General features: G+C 35.8%; 1 protein-coding gene across 3 annotated transcripts; it reads left to right on the forward strand.

Moving 5' to 3' along the window:
• The first annotated feature begins 1,015 nt into the window (after positions 1–1,015).
• Positions 1,016–10,683, forward strand: LOC135471118 (uncharacterized). 3 transcript variants are annotated; one of them, XM_064750186.1, is made up of 12 exons: positions 1,016–1,380; positions 2,388–2,669; positions 2,894–3,049; positions 3,618–3,807; positions 4,223–4,291; positions 5,136–5,267; positions 6,086–6,202; positions 7,137–7,267; positions 7,616–7,681; positions 8,448–8,544; positions 8,827–8,910; positions 9,989–10,683. In XM_064750186.1, exons 2-12 carry the CDS (start codon positions 2,509–2,511, stop codon positions 10,031–10,033), a joined length of 1,248 nt encoding a protein of 415 aa, XP_064606256.1. In that variant the 5' UTR covers positions 1,016–1,380; positions 2,388–2,508; the 3' UTR covers positions 10,034–10,683. The 3 variants fall into 3 exon arrangements, with proteins under 3 accessions (XP_064606256.1, XP_064606255.1, XP_064606254.1); XM_064750185.1 differs by lacking the exon at positions 1,016–1,380 and adding an exon at positions 1,407–1,596 and having other exon boundaries at positions 2,428–2,669; XM_064750184.1 differs by lacking the exon at positions 1,016–1,380 and having other exon boundaries at positions 1,407–2,669.
• Positions 10,684–14,405: the final 3,722 nt, after the last annotated feature.

The following is a 14,405-nucleotide window of genomic DNA, read 5'->3' on the forward strand; positions in this document are numbered from 1 at the left end:
CGGTTTGATATGGTTCATATAAATATACATATTAATAAGCCCAAACATTTAAACAATCAGTTTGATTCTTACCAGGCAACTATCATACGGATCTTGTTCTCCGCGCTCTTGTACCTTTGTATGCTGGCCAGTTCATGATTACTGATTCGTGAACAATGCAGTCTCCACACCTCAAACCCAAGTTCAACAAATTTGTTAAAAAATTTTCCTCTAAAGTCATAACCATCATACGTGCTTAAAAATATTCTAAGGCACGTTAAGTTTGGTAATTGACCCGAAATTATTCCATGCAGAACGTGAACATCAACAACATTAACCAGCGCATCGCATAGTTTATTTCATTACAGTAAAACCCTTTTCTGTCAAGATAGGAAAAATTCAAAGCAGACAGTCGCCGCAGATTGACAGAGGCATTAGTTATGGATAACAATTCCTGGATTTATTGTGTTGGTGACGTTTCGATGTAGGTTCTTACATCGTTAGGCCCTATCAAACCAATTCCTAAATGCCTCTGAAAGAAGCCAGTCGCCGCAGACTTCCGAACGCCAACTCGATAGAGCTGATCTCAGTGTTACAATGATGTCAGAATGTTAAAATAGCAAAAAGTTTAAATATGGACTAAAAGCCTCAAGCCCACGTTTCCCCATAAAACACAGAGTAGGCCAACATAGAAAGGATCGCAATGTCCAGATAGTTTCAGTGACATAAAGTATTTGGCCATTATAAAGCATAATACAACTTGACATAAAAAATTATGGAACAATCCCCCTACATACGACCAATTCCATTTTTAGCTTAAAAAGGTTAAGATCAATAATGAAGTTGCGGGAATTCAGTTTGTTTTATTTTTCAGTTATCCCCCAACCGTGAAGTAGTCTTAGAACTGTCCTTCGGTATAGACTAACTTCTGCAGATATGCCTAGCAGTCACCTTTAACACAAGCCCAATTTCTTTGTTCATGGCTCTTGAAAAATTCAGATGTCAAATTACATGTATACCGGTAGGCTATATTTGTGTGGGTTGTGTTTTTATTCTAGCTGCTGTCTGGTTTTATACTCAATTGTCAGAAACTTCTGAAATCTCTTTCCTATGTCACACCTACTTTATGTACCGTTACTTCTATAATTCCTTGCTGGTTTGCGTTAAACTTCGTTACGATTATTGACCCGGAACTTTGGTCGACGGCTAGTTTCTGTTTCTATGCATGTATACAAATGTTGACGCATGGGCGAGGGAGTGTTTCTATGAAAAAGATATTACGGCTTGTATGTATGATATAGTGCTCTGACCATGGAGGTAAAATATGCACTGACGGATCTGGTTTGCCACACGAAAAGAAAAGTTATGTTGAAGTCGAACGCCTTAAAAACTTTCCGTACAGTAAGTAGGTTTAAGTTTTGTAGTCACCCGTTTGTGTGTGACTTATGTGGTGGCGCGAATGATGTGTAGGCCTACGTTGTTTACTCCAGTTGCCATATCACACATAAGCCTGGAAGTATGTTGTTCCCCTGAGGTCTGTGTTACTCCTTTGACATTTTTCTTCTTTCCTCCCATTTATCGAAGAGCTCAAAGCGAAATGAAATAAGCATGCAGCCCGTGAGTCATTGTCATCTCTGTTATTATTACATGCTACATAGGGCCTACATATTACAGTGTGTGTCGTATAGGTAACTTCAAAAAATTACTAGTAAGTTAATGTGTTGTTGTTGTTGATTTGGTGTTTTAATTTTTTTAGTTTACACTGCATTGTTTCAAAATGAGGATATTGGTTATTTTAAATCTTGATAGTATAGCTTGTTAATGTATTTGATCGAGACTTATGATGAGGCCCTACATATGAACATAAAAAAAAAAATGAAGATAAAATATAAAATAAATAATATACCGGTAAGATAAAATATAAGCCTGTTAACAGTGCATATTGTCGTATTAAAATTAAATTAGAACGTATCATTGTACGTTTTTCTATAATATTTGTCATGGCTTATTTAAAAAGTGACCAATCTGTTGACATTATTTAAAGATGTTTTGATACAATTTTGATAGAAATTGTGATAAAAATAAAAGTTTGAAAGAAGAGAAATGAAAGTACTAACGCACAATATGTGTTTTATATTGACCTTTCATGTTGATTAAATACATTTTAGGTTTCTTTGCTTTGTTAAATCGATCCACTTTTACATTTATGAAACTTAACCTGGAAAGTTTCTTTCTCATTAATACCGTGCCCTGTAAACTTGTTGTTTTTTCATATGTCAAGATTTATTTATTTGGATCTTGTGTCAGTTGTGCTAAAAGGTGACAATTAAATAACTCCTTGTCATATTTTAGACTGTTTACTTCAATGAAAATTTTAGAAAAATTGATGTTATAATTCTTTGTGTCAGAATTTGTTTTCAGCTTTCACCCTTATTTCATATACTGAAGGTGTAGCAGGGGACCAAGCATAGAATAAGGGTGTCACTTGCTCTGTAGTGTGAAGACAACCCAAAACTGCTGAGGGCCAACATGACGCATGCTCTGAGCAGGGAATTCGTTGAGACAAAGATATCAAAGCTATCCACTACACCACAGGACTGGGATGTGGACAAAAGCCAGTACTTCAAACTCGACCTCAAAATGTGCCATCTGCGATCAGTCGTGTATGGTTTTGTTTGGGGCTCTGACAGGTATGTAATTTGTATAAATTAATAGGCTAATAATTTACATGTACAGGAAGTCAGATACTATTACTGTATGATTGAAATGGTTGTAAATATTTCTTTACTCAACGTAAATATGTACTTTTCATCATTTTTCACTTTACATCATGGATTTCTGTTCACAGGATATGTGTGCTAACATATGTCACAAGAGTATTAATTTTTTTAAACGATTTTGTGTAAATGTTTAGTTCAAGATCAGATAGGTTCAAGGATGTTGTGGAGATGCCATCAAGAGTATGTGTTCTTGATTTATCCCTGAATGAGTTGTCTTCCCTTGAGTATGATTCCCTGGCACCATTAAGCAACCTGAGAGCCCTAGATGCATCCTTGAATAGAATCTCAAGGTGAGCATTTGAAATATCTATCATTTTAACTTGTGAGTTTATGTTTATGTGAACAAATATCACTTTCAAAAGCTTAATAGATACTGGTTCTATTGAAATGCCACCCTAAGCTGTGTCTTACATGTGACTATTCGTAATGGTAATAATGATTAAATTCCTTTACCAATTTGAAACACATACATGTATGTACTTCTTTACTTATTAACCTATTTGCTTTTCAAGATCACAACTTTCTATGTTTTATACCTACGTAACAAGTATTTAGTACAATATATTTAGAAAGAACATAACAGTTTTCTTTAACAGCAAAGATCAGAAAAAGTTAAAGCTTACTTAAAATAAAGACATAAGGAATCTAAACAGTAGATTCTTTCTCTCTTTTCTAGTCATGCTATTAACCCCATTTCAAAGGTTTCAAATACAAGAATCACTGTCAAAATATGGATATCAGTCTGTTTAGAATTATTAAATAATTTCATAATTCTTTAATGAATATATATGTTCTTGACTCTGGTTAAAAAAGAAAATAAGTAAAAAGTTCTGTTTTTTTTCAATTCTGATTTTCAAGTGTCACTGGGATTGAGCAGTTGAAACATTTACATACCTTGAACCTTTCTCACAATGAGATAACTCGTATTGACCTGATGCCATCATGCCCTTCCCTGGTGGAACTCAACCTAAGCATGAATAAGCTGGAGGACATCACAGGGTTACCTAGACTGGTTAATTTAAAAGTGCTGCATTTCAACAACAATCAGGTGAAACAGAAGCTGTTGGGACCCTAAAACAAACCTAAACCAACATATTATCTTCAGTTGTTTCAAAAGATATCATGTAACCTGTTTCACTTATTTTAATGTACTTCATGAATCAAAAATGGTTTAAAATGTTTGCAGTACATGTACCCTAATTCTTCAACCTTTTGTGCAGTGTATGCTCATTTTTAATTTGATTTTTTTTATGTCATACTCAAGAATGCTGGTGGCCAGCATTGCTGGGGCTGTCTAATACATTTACTCTTAAGAGTGTTTCACTCATACTTCTAGTGCAATAAGATTAATCCGTGCAGAAGCCCACATCTTGTCTCTTGGCATATTCATTACATTATACCAACAATAACAATCTTTTCAATGTCGTTTCTGACATTTATTGTTAATATATTCATGTCTTTAGCTGAAATCCTTGGACGGTGTTCAGTCTTTGGGAAGACTCCATGAGCTGTACATTCAGAATAATAAAGTGGTAAGTAACTTAAATGTCATGATATGAACAAGGCATGTACATACACATGACCAGAATTGGATCAAAATCTTTGTCGATGAACATGGAATTTTTAATATGCAGTCTTGACCCTTAGACGATTATTTAAAATTGTTAATTGTGTTCAGTCATTGCAGCATGACGATGGCCAACAGGAGTGATAACGACAGCCTGAATGTTAACAAACTTGACTCCAGTCAAAGGTCATCATCTGTATGATGTGACCATGCATGCACTGATTAAACTTAGATTGTACAGATTGCTTTTAATCTAAAAGTATAAACACTTTTCAAACAAATACTCTCTGAGAGTAAGGAAACTGTTTCATATGGACAGTAATTTTTAATAAAAAGATTTTACATACAAGAATAGATATAGTTACTGGAATGACGTCATGTGCATTTGAAAGAATAATGCCACTTGTGGCTATATACATTAGCAGTGGGTTAAACCAGCCGATATTGGAAATGAAAGAGTTTCTGCATTATTTTCAGAAACTTACAATAGTGGTTTTAATACAGTGCAATGTTTTTACAATTTAGAACAAGTTAGACTCCATATCAATTAACCCTGCTTTTAAGACTTATAGGTCTCTACACTGAAGTAGCTCTTAAAGCACTCAGATTAGGCATCTATACAAAAGACAGATAAGCCAGTCATTATTCACTCACTTACTATTCCATATAAAATGTAAGCTTATATTTAAATTTCTCCTACATGTACTTATATAAAACTATATGCAGCGTCCATGTAACTAAAGGTGTCCAGCTTTGAGTAGGCTACATTGATACATGCTTATATGAGTAACCGCCCTTAATCTTTGTAGCCAGACTTGATTCCCCTATGTGGATGTCTCCACCTGTCGACGCTGAATGCTGCTAACAATCGCATCCTGACTCTCCATTCTGTCACTGATGTCCTTGGACGACTGAAGAAGCTAAGGATATTGAATCTTGAGGTAAAATTGATATTGTTACTAAATGTTTGGACATAGCACCTGTTATTTATGATACTGATCAACGATCAGTGATAAAACAAACTGAAACAGGATCGACTTATTTACATGACGATTATAAACAGACAGTCCTGAAACTACCTTTAAGCCTTGTCTCTAACAATTAAGGGCAAATAAATCAGATTAAATTCCCTGCCTTGCCTTCACAAGGCTGAATCAAACTGGCTCCAAGCCATCTTTGCACTTAAACCAGCTTAAGTATGAACATGTCAAAGGAGTGATAATACTTAAAACTTATTTATTAAACTCTTGTCATTAAAAAATTTTGCATGTTTGTATAAGTTTTCAGCAATAAACACCTTGAGCTATAAAGGATGAAATGATGAGTCCTGTTATAACTCCTATTATATCTTATATATTATATATAATATATATATATATTATTATATATGGTGGTGATCAAATGTTATGTATAACGTTGGGAGAGTTCTTGGGTAACCTGATACACCTCAGCTGTGCAAGTGTGCTCCTGACAAATGCGCTATTAACCAAAACTTACATGTATAGCGTTTGAGAATCCAGTATTAGATACTCAATTCTACTTTACATGTTGTGAGATTTGGTGTTTTTCTTCATCGTCATTATCATAATTGTTATAATGTACTGTTTACTAGTATTCTTGGAAATCATATAACAAAAGGTTCTGTAGACTCTTGCTATCCAGATTCAAATCTGGAGGCAGTTTAATAATTTGTATTTTATCATTGTTGGCTGTTTTAATGATACTGCCAAAGTCTGTTTTTTCATTATCTGTTTAACAGGGTAATCCCATTGACCGATCTCCAAATTATCATTCAGAGCTTTTACAAAAGACTAATGTTGTCAGTCTGGATAATGTACCAATCAGACCAACGTCCACAGAAAGAGCTTCCACCCAAGTAAGCTAAGAATAATTTTTGTTCACTATAATGTATCTTGTACAACAGCATTAGATATCTGAAAAGATGCAAGATTATAGACAATCAAAAACTACTTGTTAAACAAAGCATGTCAAGCTTATGTACATGGACATTTCCAGCCATATCTGTGGAAAGAATACACCTTTTTTATGTTTTTTGTTTTTTATGTATGGAACTCAAATTGTTAAATGTCATTTTCTTGAGACTACATGTTTTAAAACTTGCCAAAAATAGAAATACATGAATGTACAATTTCCACGTGATCAGATCGAGTTTCATTTGGATTGAGCAAATATAATATAGATCTATACAGAATACATTACAAGTACATCTATCTATTGGAGTGTGTAATGCATTTAAGATGAGCTTTACATCATTCACTATTAACTTAAAGTTACTGTAGTCTATGAATAATTCAGTAAATTCTGGTAAGGTTTATATCAGTAGGTAGAAGTCTATTACCTAGAAGTATTCAACTTCCCTACAGCTAGTCTCCACAGCACTTTACACTTTTCTTTTAATGCGTTATGTGACATATCTGAGCATTCATGTATTTTTCTTTATCTCTGTTGTGCAACAGGTGAGAAATGGCTGATGCATGATGGGTTCCAAACGCGGTTGTGTTAAAATAGATGATCAGCGAAATCGGAGTTTTTAAATACAGAGTTTCGGTTTCAATGTAAGGGCAGTTCTTGTAGCAACGGCTTACATTAGATTTCCCATAATGCAGTTCACAATTTCCACCCAAGAAGTTGGCATGTTTCTCCACCAAGTGGCTTCAGCTTCTACAGTAACGTGTACTGTGCTATGGAGACTAGCTATAGGGAAGTTGCATACTTCTAGTTAATGGACTTTTGATATCATTTATGTACCAGAAACAGCACAAATTATCCTCTGTTTGTTTGTATTGCAGCAAGACAACCTGCACTTGACTGATAATATTTTAAGTATTCGTGACATGACTAAAAAAGTTTACGAGGAGCATTTAAAATGTGAACGCTCAAAGATGGAGGAGAACATACATTTTCTGCAAGGACGAATAGTGTGAGCAGTTTACTTTATAACAATTGTGATATAAATATTATCTCCCTTGGTAAAAGGTACTTGGAATCTTATAGTAAAACAAGTGGTGACATAGCATTGTGAAAAGTATTTTCCTGGGAGTATGCAATGATTTGTTCATGAACATGTTTCCAGATTTTTTTCTGACGTCCATTAACCTGTGGTGTGTAATATAAGGGAGATAATCTTAAATGCCCTTTGCAATACCAGTTAAATATGTTAAATAAATGAGTTTTCATGGTAATTATAGCTGCCCCTATGTTGCTCATTAGACTACATGTACCCTTGAAGGGTTAATTGGTGTCCTTTTATAATATTTTGACTTTGCAGATCCCTGCAGGACAATTTTCAGGAATTTGAAAAGAAGTTAAGATCAGACCTTGACTTGTGTTTAATGTAAGTATATTACAGTGTATAATGCGTTTATTGCTACAGTTTAGTAACATGCACATATATTCTATATTTATAGAGTATGATGCATAGGAACTTGATGAAAGATTGCGATGGATTTCTGTTTATTGTTTGCCTTTTCGAAAGTTATGTCATGTTAATGAATGTAGTAGATGACCTGGCATGTTGTTCTGCTGTGTGACGACAGTCTCCTGACGTAAGGCAGGGAGGCTGAGAAGTTCTTGGCCTGAGGCCTAATGTGATGCAGAATTGATGCTCATGGCTCTTGTAAGAGAAAAAGATGTCCTAGGCTAAGCAAAATTTTAGGTAAGGAGCAGATTGATTGAAGTGTGTAAAAAGGCTGCAGAGTTTGATTGAAGTGTGTAAAAAGGCTGCAGGGTTTAACGTGCAGGAAACTCCACTGTCTCCATTTCATCGTCAGACATGGTAATGTTTCGCATTCAGTTATTGACTTTTTACTGAAGAGTGTAATAATCTTGTAAGGACTTGTAACGTCCTTTATGTATTGATATGGATGTGCTCATTTAGTAACCTACAAAACGGGCAGATAGAATGACTTGTGGTTCCTCATGGCAAGAACTTCAACCATTCATTATATCACTATTCTGTAGATAAGGAAGGTATGATGTAGCTGTTATTATTGGGACTGTTGTGACTAGACATAAATAATAATATATAAGTTCGCTGGTTTGTGTGCACTGATATTAGTTTCATAATTAACTTCAAAGATATGTATTGTATTTTCATACAGGCATTTAGAAGGTTTGTCTTCCTCACAGTTGGCAAGATTTGATGCCAATAATGTGCAAGTTCTCCTGAAGACACCTGAAGCAAAACCGTGGCAACAGGTAGATATTAAACTATTGTTATATGAAGTCATAATGTAGGTTATTGTACAATGACAAGACTTACATGTATGGATATGAGCATATATGCATGTGTTGCAAATGGTCACAAGTAACCCTTGGAAATCCATAAAAAAAAAATGTTGTATATATATCTTGATTTTTCCACAATGTTTTGCAGGCAGCGGGAAGCTAGTTGGCTAATTGATTGCTTTAATGTAGAGAATTGAGGAGGAAAATTGGTTAAACTTTTGACATGTAGTACAGTATTGTATATTTCTCTAGGTAAATGATTGGGAGATGAAGTCTTCACAAAAGACAAAACATGAGAGTAAAACTGACTACAAGAAGGTCAGAGATACAGATCAGGTAAGTGTAATATGGTGATTGTTATTCAAGTATCATCCAATTTAAAGTTCAGTAAGCTTATTGCATGTACACAGTTATATGTTTGATACCTATACACACACTGAGTTGTAATCCATACAAATGCAACCAATACTTCAAAATTGGTGTCCGGGTCAGGAAAGATCTCCAGGCAAGTGTTGGCATCAGGTCAGGCACCATTGCCTGGAAGGGTGATGTATTATAAAGGCAGGTGTTGGTGGCATGGAAGGTGTCACCTCAAAGCTGTTGTTGGTGTGAGGACAGGCACTAATGGTAGGAAAGGTGTTGGTGTCCGTGCAGGCAGTGGTGGCAGTGAAGGTGATGTGTTAAAGATGGAGAAAATATAAAAATGACTTGAAGTTCAGATAAAATAGTACGAAAATTTATTCGTAAATGTGGTCTTCAATATTTTTTCAGATTTTTTCTCAAGGAGAAAAAGACAATTGAAAATAATATTTGTATGGTGGATATTTGGGACCACCTTTTGGTATTTATAGTCTAACTTTTTAGTCAGCTAACAAATGTATTAAACCTCAATTTGGATCATATTTATAGTTTTAATATGTTCATAAATATTATCATAATTTAGATTTAATGTGTATGTTTCCAATTTACATTTAAATAAATTTATTAGAGAAGCATCACATCCTTATTTAGAACATTATTATGCAACAACGATAAATACCAAAAGTTGGTCCCAAATACCCACCATACAAAAATATTTTCAAATACCCTTTTCTCTTGAAAAAAAATCCCCCCAAAATATTAAAGATCATATTTGCAAATAAGTTTTGAGGCTCTTTCTTCTGATTTTGGCATCATTTTTATGTTTTCTTCTCCTTTAATTAAGGCAGATGCAGATGATATGACCTTGATAGGTTGTTTCAATTATTCTTGAAACAAGGATACATTTTTAGACCATTTTTAATGTCTGTATGTACAACTGGAAAGGATATGTCTCAAGATAAAGTTCAAGAAGTTATTCTTTGAAGAAGTTTGAGCTTTTGAGGTGTGATGTTTTTTCACCTAGTGCTGGAAATTTCTCATTTTTATTTTTCAGTTGCTTAGATTGGCATACATGGAGCTGTCTCGAGATCTGTCTTAAATTAACTTGGTGATGTCTAAATCTGCATTTGTCTTTGCTTGGTGAGCGTCATATTACTGCAGACTATCGACAAGTCTAAACTGCATGCCAACCTTGGAATTTGCAATGTCCATTCCAGGAAAACTGTATTGATGACAGGATATGAACGATGACTTTTTGGTCATCTGCAGTCTTGAGTGACAGAGAAATTTGAGCACTTTTTCTGAAGTTCACTGTACCTTAACCGTGAGTTTGAGGGTTCAAATCCAGCTGCAAACTGACTATGTCAGAGATTTGCTGGATATCTAGCCAGGTGCGATGTTTCCCCAGGCTTTACACAGTAACCACTAATCTGACCACTGCATTGTGTAACACTGTAACAAACTAGAAAACTATTGTTGGTTTTAAATGGCCACATAGTACATATCTGAATCATCTTGATTTACTGATAGCCTGGTGTATTTATTACAACAGAAAAGGTGTTTTTTAAAGGATTACAATGGCAACATTTTGGAGCCTCAAGGCGTGATCTGCATGCACCAGGGCTTTTCTATTGGTACAACAAAATGACATGCTTGACATATAAATCATATTTGATAGGATGTAATCTTACCAATTTTATATATTTTATGAATGTCATATATACATACACACATGAATAAAATCCATCTAGGTCATTTGTTCTGTTGTTCTATATGTTTGAAGCCTTTCTTGGATTTTTATTGAATTGTTGGCATTCTTGACGCCCATTAGATTAGAGGGAGGATAATCATTAAACGTTTAAAGCTGGAGATATAAAGAGATCCATAACCAATGAGTACCGTTCAGACTTGCACACAATAATATAAGTGAAAGACAATTGCCTATATAAGTGAACTGACAATTAGTTGACTCGCCATAACCTTTCCCAGGTTTTACCAGGTTAGTTTAAAGTGTTTTGTGTAAGTTGTACAGTTACAGAACCCAGATGAATAGTGTAATTGTAGTATTGACTGATTTACGCATGTTGTCTAACGTATAGCATTTAGTTATGTCTCTATGCTTGGCAGTGAACTTGGCAGTCCACACGGTGTCTTCAGAACTATAAAACGAGATATTCTTCACCAAATGTAAGATGAACATCAAAGGCGTTGTCCATAAAATTTTGGAGTATGCTCTCGCAGACTCAAGTAGTTTTCCGGCCATTCAAGTGAATGAAGTGAGCTTAAAGCAGTCATGGTGAAAATTTCTTAAAAAAAAATTGCTGCCAAAGCTGTGTAGTCTGCTGTACTTTTCCTGTCCATTTATGTCCACGTATCTGCGCAACCAGGCAACATATATACTCGTGCACTGTCACAGGACAGTAGAATGCTTTGACCTTGAACCAGAATCGCCATTGCGCGAAAAAAAGAACCCCACTCAATCTATTTTTTTTTCTGTACAAAAGATACATTTGTATAATACTGAGTTTAACACACACAGGTATGTGTAGTATCTAGGCCTGCATACATTGATTTGCTATACCGCTCATATTCATGCTAACAAAGGTGATAATGTACTGGTCCTACATGAGAATGTACCGATATATGTCCAGCGGCAGTTTCCATGCACTCATTGAGGTGGACGAAGTTATTATTTTATGGTGAAGGCGTAGCCCGACACAAATGTGAGTCTAACATGAGATTTATAGTCTTTAGACTCCTTCATTTGTAATAAATAGGGTTTTACAGTATGACACAATCTACTTCAGTCCTTTAAACATGACTGCGGGCAAGAACTCACCGTCTGCTGATTGATGTTTATTTAGCTGACTTGTGTTTTACGCCGTACGCAGAATATTTCACTTAAACAACGGTGACCAGCATTATGGTTGAAGGAAAACGGTCAGAGCTCGGAGTAAATTCACGGCTCTCCGCAGGTTGCTCCAAGACCTTCCCGCGGACGGCGAACGTATTTGTGAGAGTTTCATTGCCGAGCGCTGACATGCTAACCACCACGGAGACCCTCCGTGGTGTGATGTTGATAGTGGACTTAACCAAATGCGAAGATGTAAACTGTACGTATGTCCAGATGGAAAGTTCGGCAAGGTATCAGCAATATCGATCTACAAGAGGCTTTAATAAACCTTTATAACTTATATACCCGTTATACTTATTAACAGAGCGCGTTAGTAACAGGATATAAGTCACATGCGAGCTAAATTAATTTAACACATTACTAAAAATACATAATGTAGTGACACTGGTAATAACTCGGGTGTATCGAAACAAATTCCACTCTCTTTAATAGCTACATCATGGTGAATAAAGTCTATGCATGTTTGCCGTGAAAACAACTTACACAAAACAGCTCAGACTTGCTTGAACATATTACACCATCTTGTTAACAACCCTTACCTGACCCGTACCATTACCTTATTACACCTACATCTCCTATATTCAGGCATATCGCTTGACCACGCTTGACTGTGCTCTCAGCTGTATAAAATAGATCAGTTGATATATACTGGCAATTCGCATATCTCCTTTGTAAATTTCCAGTTCCAAGGAATATTGGCATCGTCTCAACATACTCCATGAGGTAACTCTATAATCCACACATTCACATATGATTCATGGCGTCTGGAGGGTGCTGACATGCAGAGGCATAAATGAAGTCTCGCACAAAATGTGGTACATGGTTCAAATCGCAACTCGTCAAATTTTACTCGCAATTAACCATCTAACAGGGAGGACCCATGCAGTTTGTCCATACACAGGCGGCAACTTCTCTACGGCACCCTTTTAGTTCACCGATGTGTGTTCTTAAATAATTATATAAGCTGAAACATCTTTTTACATAAATATCACTCTTACTTACCAGGTCTCGATACATGGGACACATTCAGGCTATTTCGCCTACATTCAAGCTATAGCAGAGATGAAAAAACATTTTTTTTCTTTAACTTGAGGCACACGCTTACATATTACAAGCTGTCGTTTTTCCTGTGAGTCTGGATAAAAAGTTTTGCTTGAACTTTCGCCCATGTTCCTTCTGGACATTAACTTTTAGATCTGGTATATGCAGATTTGAAAATGGGACGGTGAAGTAGACGGTGGTCAAAGTTCGGTGAGCGTCATGCAACATTGGACTGACCAACGGTATTTGACGAAATATAGAATATTCATGAACATACAGCTAAAATTTGGTCCTCATCTGAAATATGGCGTGTTGATGTTATTAAACATTGAAAAATTTTCAACCTGTAGCCATGGAGACCACAGCGCGTGTCGAAGGTCCATCACTCAGTGTGTACATAGTAGCTCTCCTACACTGTTCATATTTATCTACTTAGTGTCTGCACCCAGACTTCAACGCTCATTTTGTCCCCAGAGGGTGAAATATAAAAGATTGGATTGCCGGGCGGGAAACGGAAGAGGTTGACTGCAAAAATTGTCAGCTTTCGAAGTTTTCTGGCACAGGGCTATAATTACATAATGCTGTCCAGACGTGCTAGAAGAAAAATCCGAAAAATACATATTATACGCCCTTATATTATCCAGTATGACGCCCAGAGGCACCTAAAACGCGTAGGTCCGAAAGGTGATGAAAGTGGAGGTTGTTCCGGGGCGTTGTCAACATTAGCTGCGAAAGATATACCTTTTAGCCTTCCATTTATCAGGTTGTGCCTTTTTTCAGCACCATCTTTTAAACTCGGGTACATGATTCCACCAGACTCCTTGATCGTCTTCCAAACTTCTTCCCTTTGATTAGGATACAAAAATCTGCATGTGTTCATTGGCGAGCCACATTGCGCCACAAACATTACGGTCTTTTCATAAAAATATGATACGCATTACATACTGACAAGACTGTGTACAGTCACTACAGTCCATCGCTTATGTCATCCAATTTTTATATAAACTGGTAACAACAGATTCTCTTTTTCCCACATGTTGCGAAGAGATATATACACGCCATATTGATGAAAGACAACTGGTCTTCAAAGAACGTCTACTGTGCAAACAATCACACGAATATTCTCGATTACTTATTGGCATACATAGCAAACATTTACAATAGCGCCGCTAATTCCGCATAACCCGGAGCTTAGGGTCTATATATTAATCGTGTTGAATGCGATCTGCACTTTGGATATAAGAACTGTTGCAATCAAAGTGCAGTTGAGATACACATTTGGCTTAACGACATCTTACATGGATCCGTCCTAATTTATTTCTTTATATATTTTCTTTGTTTATTTGTGGTTAAATGTTGTTTCAGAAATTGGTCTTGGGATTATTACCTTGGAGTGTCCATTTCGATAGGACGACTGGTATATACGAATGCCTGTTTCGACGTCTAAATCCGTAACGATATGGTTGCAGTATGAAGTGGTCTTCATTCATGCACCCATTCATTATTAAAAATAGAA

This window comes from Liolophura sinensis, chromosome 7, assembly GCF_032854445.1.
Source record: "Liolophura sinensis isolate JHLJ2023 chromosome 7, CUHK_Ljap_v2, whole genome shotgun sequence".
Lineage (NCBI taxonomy): Eukaryota > Metazoa > Mollusca > Polyplacophora > Chitonida > Chitonidae > Liolophura > Liolophura sinensis.